At 32.4% G+C, this 18457-nt stretch overlaps 1 protein-coding gene across 1 annotated transcript in view; it reads left to right on the top strand.

The window, feature by feature from the left end:
• The window catches only part of LOC126778259 (homeotic protein empty spiracles-like), a 35854-nt gene extending 33105 nt beyond the window's left edge, over nucleotides 1-2749 (top strand). Inside the window, exon 3 of the mRNA XM_050501748.1 lies at nucleotides 402-2749. Coding sequence (XP_050357705.1) covers nucleotides 402-602 — 201 coding nt within the window. The 3' untranslated portion in view covers nucleotides 603-2749. The remainder of the gene's footprint in view (nucleotides 1-401) is intronic.
• Nucleotides 2750-18457: the final 15708 nt, after the last annotated feature.

The raw sequence follows: 18457 nt of genomic DNA, 5'->3' as shown, positions 1-18457 counted from the left end.
TCGAGTGTGTATAATGTATATTTTGTTAGGGGTAGAACTACCCTTGTTATTTAAAAATATATATCGTATTAATTAAATTTAGTTGCTTACATTAATTAAGTCTTTTAAATGTATATACTCAGGCATGGTTTAATGCCCTTAGTGAATTTAGATAATTTATTGATTTATCAATTGAGTTACAAAAAAATGATTTACTCGTACATATAATAAACATAAATTATTTTATGAACTAGGTATATGGAACTTTATTTATATTTTTTACATGATTAATAAAGGTTAATAAAAGTTCATTTGAATATACCATTTTTCAATTTAAATTAGATTACATGTTGCCAGTTTATAACACATGCTATTTATATTTTGTTTATGTCAGAATTTCTAAACGTTGATTTCTTCTACAGGTGAAAGTCTGGTTCCAGAACAGAAGAACGAAGCATAAAAGAATGCAGCAAGAAGAAGAAGCAAAAACCGGCACCAAATCTGGTTCCTCCAGTTCGAAACCAGACGACAGTAACCAGTTCAACAATTCCTATGAAGAAGAAGATGAAGAACTAATAGATATGGATATGGATGAGTTGAGTGAGAGTGAAAATGAAACGTAAAAACAATATATAAAATGTGACAGGACACTAAACTGTAAATAATAATGTAATTTAGTTAAAAATAGTATATCAATTATTATTTATTTCTTCTAGCAATTGGAAAATTATATGTCAAGCAATTTTTGCCATTGGCAACAATTGAATTAAATCCTACTCATTATAATTTGTTTAAATGAAGGTAAGGAATGTTATAAAAATAAAACAGCTATTTAAAACTCATCGCTCAATTAATCTCAATTCACTAACCGTCATTTATTTTCCCCAAACAAGCAACCGTGTCATTAAATTAACGGAACGCATTCAAAATGGCGTCTGAACAACTCTTGTTAGCGCGTCACGAATTATTAGATAACAAAATTGGCCGCATTATAATAGTTTTTGGGATTAAATTAATTAAAAATGCCTCCTTTGATGCGTTCCACTGGTGATGTGGGTATAATTAGACAGTTTGATTTTAAACGCTGATACGTAGGGACTGTGAGTTCTAAACGAGAGCTGTCAACGTGTGAAAGGAACGGCTGTATGGTTAAACGTGCTGTTGGAGAGAGAGAAATTATATTTATAGAGATGGAGGTAGATTATTGTACGTCGTTTGTGGGCCTATTATTAAGAGATGGTTTCTGAGACGGTATCTCGGGTCGAAATCTTCTTAGTAATTGCTTGCGACGTAACAAAATTGTTTTTAAACTGTTGACGATTGTTCTCTACGGCTATTTGTCTACGCGTTTGGAGTTCGATTAAGATCTCCAATAGTCTTGTTAGTGATCACTTTCACGCGTAAGCTATTGTATGACCATTGTATTGGTCGTATTTAATTTTGACAACCTGATTTTAAATGTCAGAAGATAATTGCGGAGACAATTCTTTTTATTAACTGTTTCGATATGTCTAGAACTTGATATAAATAAGATATTTCTTTCTTTTATTTTAAATACCTATATTGATATTTATATACATAAGTATTAGATTCAATAAAACTAAAACATTGTTTTTAAGTTTAATTCCATCTGTTTCGAATTGCAACTATTGCCATCTAATTTTTTTTTTTTTTAGATTTTGTCATCAAGGCTGAGATTTTACGAGCCTGAGCCTATAACCTCCTGGTTATATAATCTATTCTAAATTTGAAAAAAATAATTTCACTATATTTTTTTAATGTTGGAGAATTCTGTTTCAATCAAACTTAAAAAATATGTAAACAAATGTTATAATGTCAAAATATTTACGTTTTACGTTACGTTTAGACCATTTCGCGGTAATTTTGTTGGTCTGGTGTCTGCTATTACTCTTATTTGACAGGTTTCTCGGTCGTTCAAAGTAACTCTTGTAAATATTTACATGTCAAAATATTTACACATAGGTAACATTTGTGTATTTTAAATTTTGCTAATTATATAAAATTTTATAAAATACCGCAGTGTCTCAAGTCGAAAGTCTTCGACCAGTGTGTGCCACGCCATGCCACCACATGCCAGTGATGACTTATGGATCAGAGATGTGGTCGCTCACAATTGGCCTCATTAGAAGGCTCAAGGTCACTCAAAGGGCAATGGAGAGGGCTATGCTCGGAGTTTCTCTGCGAGATCGAATCAGAAATGATGAAATCCGCAGGCGAACCAAAATAACCGACATAGCCCAAAGAATTGTTAAATTGAAGTGGCAGTGGGCGGGGCACATTGCTCGCAGAACCGAAGGCCGCTGGGGCAGAAAGGTTCTCGAGTGGCGACCACGAACCGAAAACGCAGCTTGGGCAGGCCCCCTACAAGGTGGACCGACGACTTAGAACGAATCGCGGGAAGCCGTTGGATGCGGGCAGCGCAAGACCGGCCAACGTGGAAACCCTTGGGGGAGGCCTTTGTCCAGCAGTAGACGTCTTTCGGCTGATATGATGATGAAGATGATGAATTATATAAAAAAATATAGAACAAAGAATACTTAATATTATAATATTTTTATTTCTAATGAATAAAATACTTGAAACTATATCTACTTATACATAAAATATCGCAACAACATATATGTCATTCAAGTACTACTTACCCATAAGCCCAAAACATGCCCAAATAAAAAAAAAAATACAGATTTATTTTGTTTTAATAACTCACAGAGAGTTTTAAATCATCATTTTAATATTGATTAAGCTTGAAGTAGCTACTTACATAATACATAATTCGTTAACTAATTAATTATGTAAAAAGAAAAACAAACAGTCAGTTAAAATCGTTATAAAAACTAACGTTCAATTTTGCTTCTGGTAGACGCCATTGTTCCCGCTCTTTTAAATTAAGTACTCGGTAACATTACCGGTAATAGCTTTCATTTGTATGAGCTTGTACTATTGCTTCAGTTGTGGAATTGTTTAAAAAACAATTGACGTACTGAGGCTTAATGAAATTGCAGATGAAAAATATATTAATGTACAATGTCTTCTAAGTCTACGCGCGAGAGACAGTCTCGATGTCACCGCCTAACTGTGACATCAATTCCATCGCGCAGAAATAAATTTGGCAACTCCTTTCTTTGTCGCACTTCCAAAAAATGGAATTCCTTATCAGCTTACGTGTTCCCCTCCTCTTACAACCCGGGTTCCTTCAAAGGAGGCGTGAAGAGGCATCTTGCGGGCCGGCAAGGCGAAGGCGGCTAGTGCAGAACATTCTTTCCGACTGTACTGGCCGTCGTCGCGTTTGGACTCTACTACCACTTACCACCAGGTGGAGTAGAGTTATTTCTTTTATATTAGAGTTCTCCCGGCTAATAAGTATATAAAAAAAAATGACAAACGTTTCTACAATAATATTTTATATAGTACTATTGTTATCAAAACTTCGAAAAAACTATTATTTATTTCAAAAAATTAAACCTATATTGTTTTCACATATTATTAAGTACCAATAGACAAACATTTTTATCATAAATGAAAAGTTTTGATTAAAAAAATCGTAATCTGGGTGGCAGCTGGCAATAAAGCATTCCACAGAAATGTCCATAACGCGATTATAAGCCTAATTTGTATTTACTTTTCCGTCCTTTGTTCGAATGATTTACGACTGAGATCGTATTCCCGTTCATTCGTTCATATTCGTTCATTCCAAATTAAAACTCTTTATTTCGCGTAATGCCTTGTTATTACAACGCAATTGGCAATGCTTTCGGTAACATAAGAATAAAACAATGCTTTTGTGTTTTATTATCTGTGAAATTAAAAATCTTTTCATTTTAAAGGAGACATTATAATACGGAAAAACATTACCGTTTTGTATATATGCGATATTTATAACAACAAAAAACGAAAGCTATTAATAATATTTGAAACCGATTGACACTTAAACAAAATCGAATTATTTAAAAAAAAATCAAGAAAATACTCTGTTAAATATTGCGTATAAAAACTAAAGTATAATATAAAACAAATCGAAAAACCATAAATTTAATTTTATTCCTTCTTATTTAAGATAATCAATGCAAAGTAATGAAACAGATTACACTTAAAACATATTTAAAAAAAAGTCAATATTAATGTCAATTTCATTACTTGCATATTTCCATTTTCCGCTCAATTGACCGCCATTTTGATTATGGTTTTTATTCATTAACTGTTTCTGATTAGCGAGCATGTCGATATTTAACGATTCCAATCGATTGTTTAATTACATACATCGTTACTGATTAGCTGAATTATTCCTTTATTTGATTTAATCGCAATTGGATTAAAATCGATTCGTATATCAATATTTACAGGATTTGTTCAATTGTCATACCGGTTTTTTTGCAATAAAAAAATAAAATAAAACGAACTGTTTGAATTCTAGGATATTAACTTAAGCTAGGTACTTATTATTCATTAAATTTCTAACAAATGTCATACAATAGCGGAGTTTTTTAACATTTATTTTAGGGAAATTATGAATATCAACTTAGATACAATAAAATATTATCTATTATATCTTTTGTAAATACAAATCGTAGTTTATTCCATATTATATTTAGAGTGTATTTAGAATATATAGACAGAAATTAATATTATATTAGACGATACAACACGCAAACATTTTACATATACATACGTGTGTGTAAGTTGTATTATACTTTACTTTTTACTTTTTATAACAAGTTGTCTTATTAAATATTTGTTTGATATAATTTAAAAGAATACTATTCGTTTGACCCATCTTAGTCCGATTTTTTTTAAATGCGATGCAAATCTTCCAATTTTAAAAATTATAGATAACGTAGCGATAGTTCGTTATTGATAATTCTATCAATGAATTTTGATATATGAAAATAAAAACGTAGGATTTTGATATCGTCAGTTAAATTTAAATAACTTAGTAACTTTTTGATGTGTTCCGCTGTGTTCTAATTGTATTATATTATTTTGAATTGTCTGTCAATATTTTTAAAAATACTTTTATTTCTGATTTCTTGAACGTTTAGCAACTAGGACATTTTATGCATTTCTTAAATCGTGCTCAAAGATTATCCTGTGTTATACTACATACCTTAATAGGTTACTTTCTAAAAAAATTGTTATCTCCATCCAATGTTACCTGTGCGGCTGATTTTGGCGCGAAATTCACATTGAGTTTCTAGGAAAAAAAGTTTTTATAACATTAATTATTATAATGTATTTTAAACAACGAGGTTCAGAAACGCGTAATGTTAATGTAAAGTACGATATCGCTCAAAATATTATAGTGTAGAGTTCCTTTAGAATTATTGTTAAATAATAAAAAATATAATATCTACGTTTCTTTGTGATGAATTAATAATAATTAAATGTTGCTATATAATTATTAATTATGTAAACATATCCTATATCTGATTATCTTAAAGCCGTATAAACTTTTTTGTAGGCTAACATGGAATGAAAAATGCATCGTATATATACAAGTAATATGATGAAAAAAAATTGATTTCATTGTTTATTTTTTTATTCTTACTTCTGCAATAATCATAATAAGTGGTATCTGTAGTCATCGTTTTGGTGTTTTTTTTTTTGTATTTTGAAACAAATTAAAAAAGTATCTGTCTGTATATACTAGCAAGATAATATTATTTTTCTTGGTATTTAAATATTTGTAAATTCTCGTACATATTTTTTTTTTTGATATTGACGTCGTTGGGAATAGATTTTTAATATTTTTAAATCGTATCTTTATTGGATGCAGACTAAAGTGATGATTTTAATAGTCAGGAACTAATAATAATTTTTGTAACGAAAAATCATCGTTTATTTCGCTTTCGCTTAGATTAATTAAAGAAATTAAGAAAAAAAAATCTTACAAAAGCATATATGTATATTTCATAAGTATGTATTTGTGTATTGTTAAATATGCATTTGGTTTGTAAATCCTAAAATACAAATGTGAAAAAAAACAAAACTTTTTTTTAAGTCAAATAAGTTTTTTTTTTTAATTCATTGTTTGCATAATTAGATGTAAGATGTGCTTACATATCAATTAAGTTACAGTATTTTAATTTTTCTTATTCAATCGCTGTTTCATTGATTGTGTGAATATAAAAACAATATGTAAATATACATTATTTATTATAATTTGTGTACTTAAATTAAGTGACTTAATTTGAGAGTATTAAAAATGTCATACTGGTAAAAAATATGATTGCCACGCTTTAATATTGTTGTTAAAGCGCTTAATGATTTAAGATCAATTTCCTTTACAACCTTTGCTAAACATTTGAACTGTATAATTAAAAAAATTACTGTCACAAAGATTATTACTGCTACTTAAAAAGTTTCTAATATACTTTTAAAAATAGAATCGATAGCAAAATCTATGCGTTTGTCTAAATATAAAAACTTATCATGTTTATGAAATAAATCCAGTATGATAAATTGTTCCTTTAACCTTGGAATTTCATGCCATATGAAGTGAAGGTTGTAAATATAACGTAATATATTAATTAATATTATAAATTGTAAATTACTATTTAATTATTTAAGTGTAAATATGTGTGTTAGTTTCGATATTATTTTAAGCGTATGAGTGTATATTCTCCTAACTCTATGTGACTGTAACCAGTAATGTATGAGTAGTAAATAAACAACGAGTGATATAAAAATATATGTTTTTACTCATTTATTTTGTCGTTTTATTATTTGATGAATAATATATTTGAAATACGCTTGTGACGTCAATAGTCCGAATTTAAAGCGGGTGAAACTGCGATGCGCTACTTATAATACTAAAACCATCTTCTAAACGCGCAGCATTTTCTGGTATAATTTTATGTATTCTGTTTTACCAGTTTTTTCACTTATGAATAACAAAAAAACATCTCATTTATTAGTATAAATATGAAGAAGTTCAAACTCAATTTCAAACGTGGTGCATGAATTTTTAGTAAAGTTAAATAACTATGCCTACTTACTACCTACCTTACCTACTATTCACCTACTACTTTTAATAAGTTAGCTTAAGATCGCTTATTTGCATTGTGAAACTCCGTGTAGTTATCACCCACACATCAGACATTCTACCAACCAGCAATATTTAGTATTGATGCGCTCCTGTTTGAAGGGTATGTTAGCCAGTGTAACTACAATCACAAGAGCACATCTTAGTTCCCAAGGCTGGCAAGGCGCATTGGCGATGAAAAGGCGGAATGTTTAATATTTCTTACATCGCCAATGTCTATGGGCGGTGGTGACCAATACCCCAAAAACAATATTTATAAGTAAGGTCGTTTGTCTGAATTGTAACACCCATAAATATTAATAAAAATTATTTTTATTGAAATATCCTTAGCAGCTTGAATAAATATAAGTTAGAACAATATATTCTACCTCAAAGAGCAGCAAGTAACTTGGTAGTTTTTCGTCTAATTAGTTAATTATAAAAGGCGAAAGATTTATACGTTTTAAAGAGAAACCAGAGTTATAAGCCGAGATGGCCCAGTGGTAAGAACGCGGTAATCTTAACCGATGATCGTGGGTTCAAACCCGGGCAAGCGACACTGAATTTTCATGTGCTTAATTTGTGATTATAATTCATCGCGTGCTATACGGTGTAGGAAAACATCGTGAGAAAACCTGCATGCGTCTAATTTTACTGAAATTCTGCCACGTGTGTATTCGACCAATCCGCATTGGAGCAGCGTGTTGGAATAAGCTCCAAAACCTTCTTCTCAAAAGGGAGAGGAGGCCTTAGCCCAGCAGTGGGACATTCACAGGCTGTTACGGAAATTACGGAGTTAATTATAGATTCATGAAAATTTACGTCTTTAATGAAAGCGAAGTTGTTATCAGGACTTTGGAATTGAAAATGAAAGTAAACGTGAGCAAACAAAGAACTATGTTTAATGCATATTATAGCTGAGCTCTTAGCAATTCGCAATGTAAATCTAAGGTTCACCTTCTTCAATTGAAGGCTATAGAATAGGCTGCCTAATGAGAGAGTTAGTTATTGTTAATGCCTTTTTGACTGCCTCGTTAGTCTAGTGGCTTGATGTAAGGCCGCAGACCCGGAAGTCCTGGGTTCAATTCCCAGGTCCGGCCAATAAAAAGTTATTGAGTGTTTCTGTCAGAATTCTCAGTAGCAGTTCGGAGTCTGGAAGTTGGAAGTGCGTACACTCCCGTGCCTCGGAAAGCTCGTAAGGCCGTTGGTCCTGCGCCTGAACTCTTTCCGGTCGTGTTGGATTGCCGTCCCATCGGATTATGAGAGTGAGGGAATAGAGAGTACGTCTGTGTTTGTGCACATACTTGTGTACTATAATATCTTCTGCGCAGTTGGCTAATCTCTCTTGAGAGTGGCCGCCGTGGCAGAAATCGGTCTGGAGGACATTATTATTAATGCTATATTGTTCGAAACCAATTAAGCATTAATAATAACTGTCTTATTACATCTAGGGAGCTGTCTCATTACGGATAGAAATCCGTATGGCGAACTCCTTGGTCTACAATCGTAACCGATAGTTGCAGTATATCTGAAGATGTCTTCTGACTGATTTCGCCAACCGCGACCAAACTCAAGCGAGAAGCCAATTGCGAAGGACATAGCACAAGTATGAGCGTGAACATAGGTCTATTGTCTAGCACCCCTCTGTCTCTGGATTCCTGTCCCAATGGATTACAATCCATTGGGACAGGAATCCGACACGACCGTAAAGAGTTTAGGCGCAGGACCAACGGTTTTACGTGCTATCGAAGGCACGGGACACACTTACAACTTCCAAACTTCTACTATTTTTCGAAAGAAAAAACCAGTTACCTTTTTATTCCACCCATCAGGGATTTGAATAGAACCTCGGGATCTGCGGCTTTTCATCTAGTCATGAGATTATTTAGTTGTATAAGTCGCTGATGTTAATGAGTTCATAGCTTTTTTGAGCTTAAAAGAATTAAATTGGGAGCAAAAATGTAACCTAAGGACACACGTGTCTTCGGAAAAAGATATAATAAAAAAAACGTAAAACGTTCCAGTCGGAGCACTTAGAAAAGATATTGCTACTTATCTAAGACTAGCCGGCGAGACAGTCACAAATATAGCGTAATGTCTATTATTAGGCCTAGGTAATCGACCACACAACACGATGACGTCACGCATGACCGCATGCAACGCTTGCATACCGATTCTCACGTGACAGGAATTTTAATACAATTTTATTGACGAATTCGCTTAATGCCAATTCGGGCTTAGAGATCCTTGTTCTAAAAAAAAATCTTAAATATAGTTGAAATTGAAGCGCTTAAGCGCTTGATTTGTCGATGCACTAAGTATTTACTTAATTGGCTCTGACGACACTCACCAACATATCAGTTGGTTCTGTTATGGAATCACTTGAATTTATTTTAGCACGTGATATTACGGCATTTTTTAATCATTTACTGTACATAATGCTACAAATATTACTAAAAATACCCGTATAATAAACTTCATTTAAGAAAAGCAAGTACTTTTAAAACGTTATGTTACAGGATCCAAATAAATATAATTAATAAATAAATAATATCTTGGTACATTATTCACACACGGCCGTCTAATCCCAAACTAAGCAGAGCTTGTACTTTGGAAACCAGACAACTGATATACTACAAATACTACTTTTCTTTTGTAAATACATACTTATATAGATAATTACACTCAGACTCAGAACAAACAGACAGTTCATGCACACAAATGTCTGTCCTGGGTGGGAATCGAACCCAAAATCTTCGCCGTGAAAGGCAAGTATCTACCAACTACGCCAACCGGCCCAACATATAATATAAAACTATGTTCCACCTTTTGGAATGTATTGAACAATTCTATCGATAATAGGGCAAGCTACTCTTTAGCTTTATCAGGTAACTTTTTCTTAAGCATAAAAATATTTGTAATAAAGAATTAATCTTATAAGAGTATTGAAAACTTGAAAGGTATAGATACAATATAACTATATGAGTAACTTATATCTTGCTCCTTAGTTCATTTTTAATATAATAATTTATAAACATGTATGTATTTATAATAATAATGTCCTCGAAACCGATTTCGGCCAATCTCAAGAGATATTAGCCAACTGCACAGAAGATATTATAGAGCACAAGTGTGTGCGCAAACACAGGTGAAACAACGGCTTTACGTGCTTTTCGAAGCACGGGAGTGTATACACTTCGAACTTCCAGACCCCGGGCTGCTACTGAGAATTTTCTGACAGAACCCAATAACTTTTCTTAGCCCGACCTGGGAATTGAACCCAGAACCTCCGGATCAGCGGCTTTATATCTAGCCACTAGACCAACGAGGCAGCCTTTAATGATAATTATGTGAAATATCATACACACTCACTGCGGAAATTGGGCAGTGTTTGAACTTAGTAGTTATGTTGTATGTATTTTCTGAAAATCCATTGATCAAACTATCAATTTAACACAAAAGTGCAAAGCCTGGGCTTGTTCAAAATGTTTTCAGTGCGCTTGAAGAGGCGAGCCATTAAAATTTACTGACAATAACGTAATTAAAATATGTAAAATCGATTGATATCAGATAAGTAGCTAGAACTTATATAATATGCATATGCATATAATCCGTCGTCTAATTATTATAATCAATATTGCATGTCTTTGCGGAAATTTCACGATTTGCATGAATTTCAATTAATTACATTTTTTCTTACAGCACAGCTCCACCAATTGTTAATAAATGAAGTCCGTTCAACATATTTTATCTAGGACATAGGAGTATAAAACATTAATCTAATATAAGGTGTAATGGGTAACAATAAAATAGTTGGTGGGCTTTGTGTAAGTACCACAATACTTATTATTGTTGTGAGGGAGAATGAGCCAGAGTAACTATAGGCACAAGGGACATAACATCTTGGCTCCCCTAGTTGGTCACACATTAGTTGACGATATAAATGACTGTTTGTTTCTTACAGTGCTAATGTCTAGTCGATTATAACAACTTGATCAGTCTGACTATCTATTAAAAAAAAAAAGTTAGAAATTTATAAATATTTGAAGTGACAAGTTCATGGCGGAAAGTGGTTTCATCATAGTTTCTTAAATCATTAAAAAAAAATACTAACCAGCCATAAACAAACAAACGTCGTAAAAATAGTGTTGTATGTATGTATCATACAGTTTAATATGTAAGCACTTGTCATATAACTTAACGAAATGGCCTCATAAAATGTTAAGTATGTTTTTACGCCTTAGATTTTATACCAAGCAAGTGTCTGTGACTGTTCGCTTACATTACGTTCTGTCATGGTTAAAAGGGCTGACGGTCCATAGATAGAACTCGTGGATCTTGTGCATCGGGTTCAACCCGGGCAAGCACTGTTGAGTTCATGAGGCTAATTTATGTTTATATTTGCTTGGCAGTGAATTATATCATTGTGAACGTATGCACGACGTGTCGGATGTCTTCCAACCAGCATTGGGGCAGCGTGGTGAAATAGGATCCAAGCCTGCTCAGAATGAGAGAATGCCTTGGTAAAGCAGAGAGAAATTTACAGGCTTTAACTTTTTTTCTAATCGGGTAATGGGACGTATATAATCAAATTTCTTGTATATGAGTTCGAGGAAAGGGTTAAATTCACCTTCGCCCCCTGAGGCGAGCTCCACCAATCTAAGACTTAGCGTAAGAGGGGTTCGAATGCGTTATGTCGACTCGACCCCGCAACCTTTTCGAACCATGCCTCTTCGGCATCGCATTGGTTTTAGAGGTTAAGAATAGTATATAGCCCAGTCTCCTCCCAAGGAGCCAGTTACCTTTTGAAGGTTTTCCTTATCTAAAAGAAAAGACTAGCTTATCAGCTTGGAGATTCCGAGATTCTCATTTTCATTTTCGAGTAAGCGATTCGGTTATTCGATTTTTCAATCGAAAAAATCTAAATAGCAATGTTATTATATTCGCTTGACGCGGAACATACATAAAGCCGTTGGATACTGCGCTTGAATGCCTTTCCGAATATGAGAGTAGACCTGTGAAACTACGAAATAGATAAATATACGCACATGTGCAATTTCATGCACATGCACATGGTCTATTTCGTGCAGAGGGACATAATATTTTTCAACTAATAATTTAACTTCAAGTGTTACCCTATTAAAAAAAATACGGTAAATAATTTCTAAGCGAATCCACAAAGCCGGCACATATTAGACATTAAAAAAAATCAAGTGCCGCGATCAGCGAGCCGAGAAAAGTCAAATTGGTAAAGGGATTACACAGGTAGTTGATTCGATTCCCAGCCGCAGTTAGTGAAAATTCCACGAAACGACGCGGGTGGCGTGTTTAATGACATTAGAAGATTTTACAAACAAATATAAGATTAGCTTTGAGAAAATAGCTTGAATTTTTTTGCCTTCAGGATTGAAAAGTATTTTTTTTTTCCTTTGCCATTTATAATTTATAATAGTTCGGATTTCTCTAAAGATGGCGGATTAGGCGATGTTTTCAAGTTCTTTTAACGCCGAAAGAGTTTTAAACTGTTTTAAATGCATTATATATTATCTGTTGTCTATTTAATTGATCTTTTCAGCTAAGCACGAAGCGGAACGTTTGGTGTTTGAGAATGGACGGGTTTTTTTTCTTCTTAACATTCACCCATCGTTAATACTGTTTTGAATTGACTTTAAATGTATTATCCACTCTATAAAAGTGTATTCTATGTTCTGTGCCTGAGTTTTTATATAATTTACAAGCAGATTATCTGTTTGCATTAATCAAATCTCATGAATGTGCAAGATAATTACCATTAATTAATTAGTCACTCAACTCGGTACACGTGGTAGAAGTTCTAACTTGATGCGTCAGAAACTTGATTTGACGAGATTTGAAACCAACTTTCAGGTGTCTTATGGCACCACCCCGACTTCTCGTCCAACGTTCACATTGATATATGTTATAGGCAAAGGGATCCCCCAGTTTTTGCTTTTGCATGGGGTCTGCCCGAAAGAGCTAATAACGCCACTGTGGATACTCATTTAGTAGAATTTAGTCTGTCACATGTAGGTTTCTTCGGGATGTTTTCCTTCATCGCTGAGCATAGATATTATAAGCATAAATTAAACTTATGAAAATTCAATGTTTTTGAGGCTAAAATCTGCGTTTTTTGGCTAAGATCCACTGACTTATCTCAGCTTTCTTAGTCAACTCTTAATGATCTCATAAATAGCGTTTAAGTTTTTCGAATCATTTTACTAACTTAATAAGTATCTTGTGTTACGGAAGACTTTTTTTCTTTTTCTTGCGTGTATCTACGCTAGTTGAGCGCTAAATATTCTGCCAATGATACGTATAAAGTGATTATACATATGAGATCAATCGGTTTCAAATTTGGAAGTGCTGAACTATGATGAGTGAAAACTATTTAATATTAATATTTTTTCTTTTATCTTTCTGGTAACCCAAGAGCTGGCGCTTATTTAGCCCAAAGACTAAGTCTAGCGGTGCGGAGATGCAATAGTGCCAGCATCTTGGGTACAATGCCACAGGACAGTCTTTTAGACGGCGTGTTTTTATATTTTATTTCAATGTTATGTTTTTTTATTTTAATTTTATATATTATAGAAATGACGGTGCATAACTTAAATTAAAAAATACTTTAATGTTACAGTTACTGAAGACTTGATTATTATAGATATCAAATTATGACATAACCCGTCTGTCAAAATCTGATAAGTTGAATTCATACATTATTTTAAAGTCGAATTAATATCATTTATTTTTTAATTTATTATACAGTATATATTTATGTACCTTGTAAATATTTACGAGTGAGGTATAACTTTTATTAAATACTTTAAGGTTCATTATAATTGCGTTATAGGTCCTACCTACTGTTTCCTTTTCTATCTTAATAAATATGACTAGTTTTTTGCAAAAAGAAATTTACATAATCAAATATTTATTTATTGATTATGAATTTATTTTTAATTTAAGTATTTTGTGTTATAAATATTTAATAAATAACAAAAGTTAATTAATAAAATTCTATATAATATGGATACAAAAAGTATTATTATACATTAGATATATACAAATGAAAATTAAAATTTTACTTTATATATCATGACAGCGTGTAATGGTGGCAAGAATGCCTATTTCTCCTTTGAATCGCAATTCTAATCCTCTTGGCGCGAAATGAACCAGATCTCCTGTCACCTGCAGAAAAAAAAAATTTATACAGTTAAAAATATAATTTTTCAATAAAGCTAAATCTTAAAAATTTATGGCTAAGTTTTTTTTTTTAGTTATATGAAACCGTTCGAAAATCAAACGACTCTTCCATAGCTGTCAAAATGCTTCTAATAGCGATTGACAGCTCCATCTAGATAAATATAATCAAATTATGGTGTATAAATAGAGAATATGACCGCCATTTTAATCGTGTTCCCGATAAAACAAGATGGCGTATTCGATGCGATAGAAAATCACCTTTAGGTGGTTGGTAATAGGGTTCTTTGAAATATGTTTAAGGTAGTTTCGGAGCTGTAATATGTATGTTTGTTTGTTTTGTGTTTTATCATCGAATCTCAGTCCGTCGACATTCGTTTGCGCTTCACAAGCGGTTAAGGGGAATTGTATGCTCAAATTAGTTTCCATATCTGTTACTGATTATCATTTTGAAATCTTAACAAAAGGATTATTTTGATTAATGTCTTAATTTATTTCATACTTTTTTATTTGAATTATAATTTAATTCGTGACGTGTTTTAGTTTAAATATGTTTTTTTTAATTTAAAATGGCTAAGTGAAACTAAAAAACTTCACTATTTAAGTTGATAGTTTTCTAACTTATAAAATCATGTTAATTAGTTATGAGATAATTTGTAACATACAAATAGACTTATATACATTTTACGTTTTGTAGTCACTTACAGAGTACATAAGTTTTTTAAAGAGTCGCTCTAATACCAAATCGCCCTGTCCTTATCTCTTGCGCTTGAATTAATCATATGTGTGACAGTGACATATGATTGCCAAAGAATTTTATAAACTTAACATATTTATTAGTTCAGTTAATTTAATTGACAATTAATATTATTATACTTACGCGAAACACTGACTATTTGATCTTTCGTAATAATGACAAAATAAAATTTACATATATACTATTTTATAATTGCATGTATGTTACATACTCGCTGTGTTTAACGATTTCACATGCGTTTAATTTCAATTTGACATACCTGTTTCATGAACACGATCGAGATTAACTAACTGTACGGTTATGTAAATGACGTCATCGTTACTGCGTAAGCACGCCATGGTGTAAAGTTATACAGTCTAAAATATATATCTCTCTCAATACATGGGCTATATATGTTGCGTTCAAAGATAAGGGAATAAAGTATACCTACGTTCCATTTTTAAAATATAAGAAGGTACAAATTGAGCAGTTAAGACGTGAAAGCATAACGAATAAATAAACAAACAAACTTACTTACATTTATATTAGTAAGAATAGCATGATAATTAGTGATCATTTGAAATTTTAAATTTTTTTTTCTAACAATGCATTGGCAAAGACAAATTACTACACCAGCTGTCATTGGCAGTTATTCATGGTATTTATGTTTATTATATTTTGTTTCCTATTTAAGGTCTTAAACAAATTCCGACTTCCGCCCGTAAAATTTATCACGGTAAAAAAATTATATGCGTAAAACTTTCCGCTATGATTTTCGGTTAGGTTTGAATATAGTATAAATTTTATTCTATTATAGGAAACATTGTTGATACGAGGAACGAACTAAAGATATTTTTTTCTGCATAACATTAATATTATGTTGATATTAATTTTAACGCGCGCCTAATTTTGACACGTGTCAAACATTTCAACGACCACAGATTAAACATTGTATGTTTTAACAAGCTTAATATATTTCGATATTTAAATTCTAATATCTACCAACATTATCACATTAATATTAATCACAATGATTATTATGATTTACTGGTTTTTGTTTAATAATTCACATTTATAAAGTATTTACATATATTGTGTTTTATAAATATTTTTAATGAACATGTGTAAAAGATTACTGCTGTAATCTTATAAAGATATTATTCTTAATTAAGTTGTTTCCTGGATTTTGATTTGTGGAAGCAATTAATTGAGTTACTACTGAATTGTGTTTTTTATTTTTATTTTTAAATTGTCTAGTGCCTTTGTTCATACAGCTTATATTTATTTACATTGCACATATTTGTTTTATTGGCGTAAATGATGTTTATAATACTATTTAAAAGTAGTAACGTCAAAGTAGTCAAGTAAGTAAGTCTATTTATTTCTCGATACACGATAACAGTTTTAGATGAATTATTTATATAAATGTTGAAAGAATCTCCTTAGTGGTATATAAGGTATATCGCTATATAACAGCGCCAAACAGTAACTACCATATTTACCATCAGGTGGTCCATTTATCCAACTCACCTACTTATTTGAAATAAAAAAATGGGCGTATTTTTCATAATCAGCTTAATTGTTTTTAGTTATATATTAATGTAGCTTACAATCACGCTTAGTGAAGTTCTCCACCTTCCGATAGCTATAGTTAAAATTATATGACAAAATTAATCGTCATCGAAATCAATAAATAAATTACTGATCAAATGTTTAATTTAAAGTGTAATAATTATATCGTTTTAAACATAATCATATATTATTAAATACATGACTCTTAGTGACATCAAATTCTCAGTAGCAGCGCAGTCTTAAAAAATTTATAGTGTTAATGCTCGGCAAGCACCTAAAGACGTCAGTAGTATTCTGTAAGAACAAGTGGCTCGAGAACAAGATGGTACGCGAAACTGACCATAATAATTATAACATTTCAAGGATACACGCATCAAAATAGTATATCACCAAAAGTCGGTTGTAAATATTTTACGGATGAGAACTGTAAGATTCTTTAAAAACTACGGCGATCGGATCGACTTTTTTAGTTAGGAAATAAAGAGTGCACTTTTGTTTGCGTAGTAGACTTATGAATTCTATTAGTTTACGCCCGGGGCTTCACCCGCTTGTTAGGTGAAGAGTGGCAGGTTTTATGTAAAAAATTATTATTATTATTTTTATGTCCTTTCTTATGGTTCAAGATTACTTCTTACAGCATTTCACCAAATCGATTTAGCCGTGAAAGCGTAACAGAAACATTATTTTCGAATTTATTATATTAGTAATTATATATTAATCTTGTATAATACTAGTACATATATACCAAACATCTTTGCCTAATATTCGTTGTTGTGTGTGTGAAGTAAAAGAACAAGTACTCCGATATATATGAACTATATTTAATACAGTACAGTAACAGCCTGTTAATGTCCCACTGCTGGGCTAAGGCCTCCTCTCCCTTTTGAGGAGAAGGTTTGGAGCTTATTCCACCACGCTGCTCCAATGCGGGTTGGTAGAATACACATGTGGCAGAATTTCAATGAAAATTAGACACATGCAGGTTTCCTCACGATGTTTTCCTTCACTGTTAAGCACGAGATGAATTATAAACACAAATTAAGCACATGAAAATTCAGTGGTGCTTGCCCGGGTTTGAACCCACGATCATCGGTTAAGATTCACGCGTTCTTACCACTAGGCCATCTCGGCTTTTTTATATTTATATTTTTATATTTAATAACGATCTAAATTTAAGAATACACGTGCGTTAGAGGTGAAGTTCGGATAGTGACTCTTGAGCGCGTTAGCATCCAGGGAACATTATACAAACAAATACACTTGATTTTCTTGAACATTATACAACAATAATAAATGAATATAGTATAGGTAGGCACACATAAATGGCTCATATTTTTAGTACTTAACTTAATTTCTATGTTAGCATCTAATTAACCTATTTACTTGATATGCGAGTCATCGCATTCATTCCTTTCCGAGAAATGGCGCAGCAGTGGCTCACATTTCTGTCTAACCTGTTCGCAATAACTTTCAGGATGTTAATGAGACTGCTGTGCAATCTATCCATGTGCATATGTAATCTTCTCCAGACCGATTTCAGCCACAGCGGCCAATCTCAAGAGAGATTAGTCAACTGCGCAGGAGATATTATAGTGCACAAGTGTGTGCGCAAACACAGGTGCACTCTCTATTCCCTAGCTCTCATAATCCGATGGGACGGCAATCCGTCACGACCGGAAAGAGTTCAGGTGCAGGACCAACGGCTTTACGTGCTTACCGAGGTACGGGAGTGTACACACTTCCAACTTCCAGACTCCGGGCTGTTAATAAGAAATTTCTGAAAGAAAACCCCAATAACTTTTTATTGTCCCAACCTGGGAATTAAACCCAGGACCTCCGGGTCAGCGACCTTATATCTGACCACTAGACCAACGAGTCAGTTAATATCCATATGTATATTTGTTATATACTTATTGGTT

Source organism: Nymphalis io, chromosome 25 (assembly GCF_905147045.1).
Source record: "Nymphalis io chromosome 25, ilAglIoxx1.1, whole genome shotgun sequence".
Lineage (NCBI taxonomy): Eukaryota > Metazoa > Arthropoda > Insecta > Lepidoptera > Nymphalidae > Nymphalis > Nymphalis io.
Note: the sequence above shows the minus strand (reverse complement) of the source record. Positions and strands in the feature narration are given on the sequence as shown.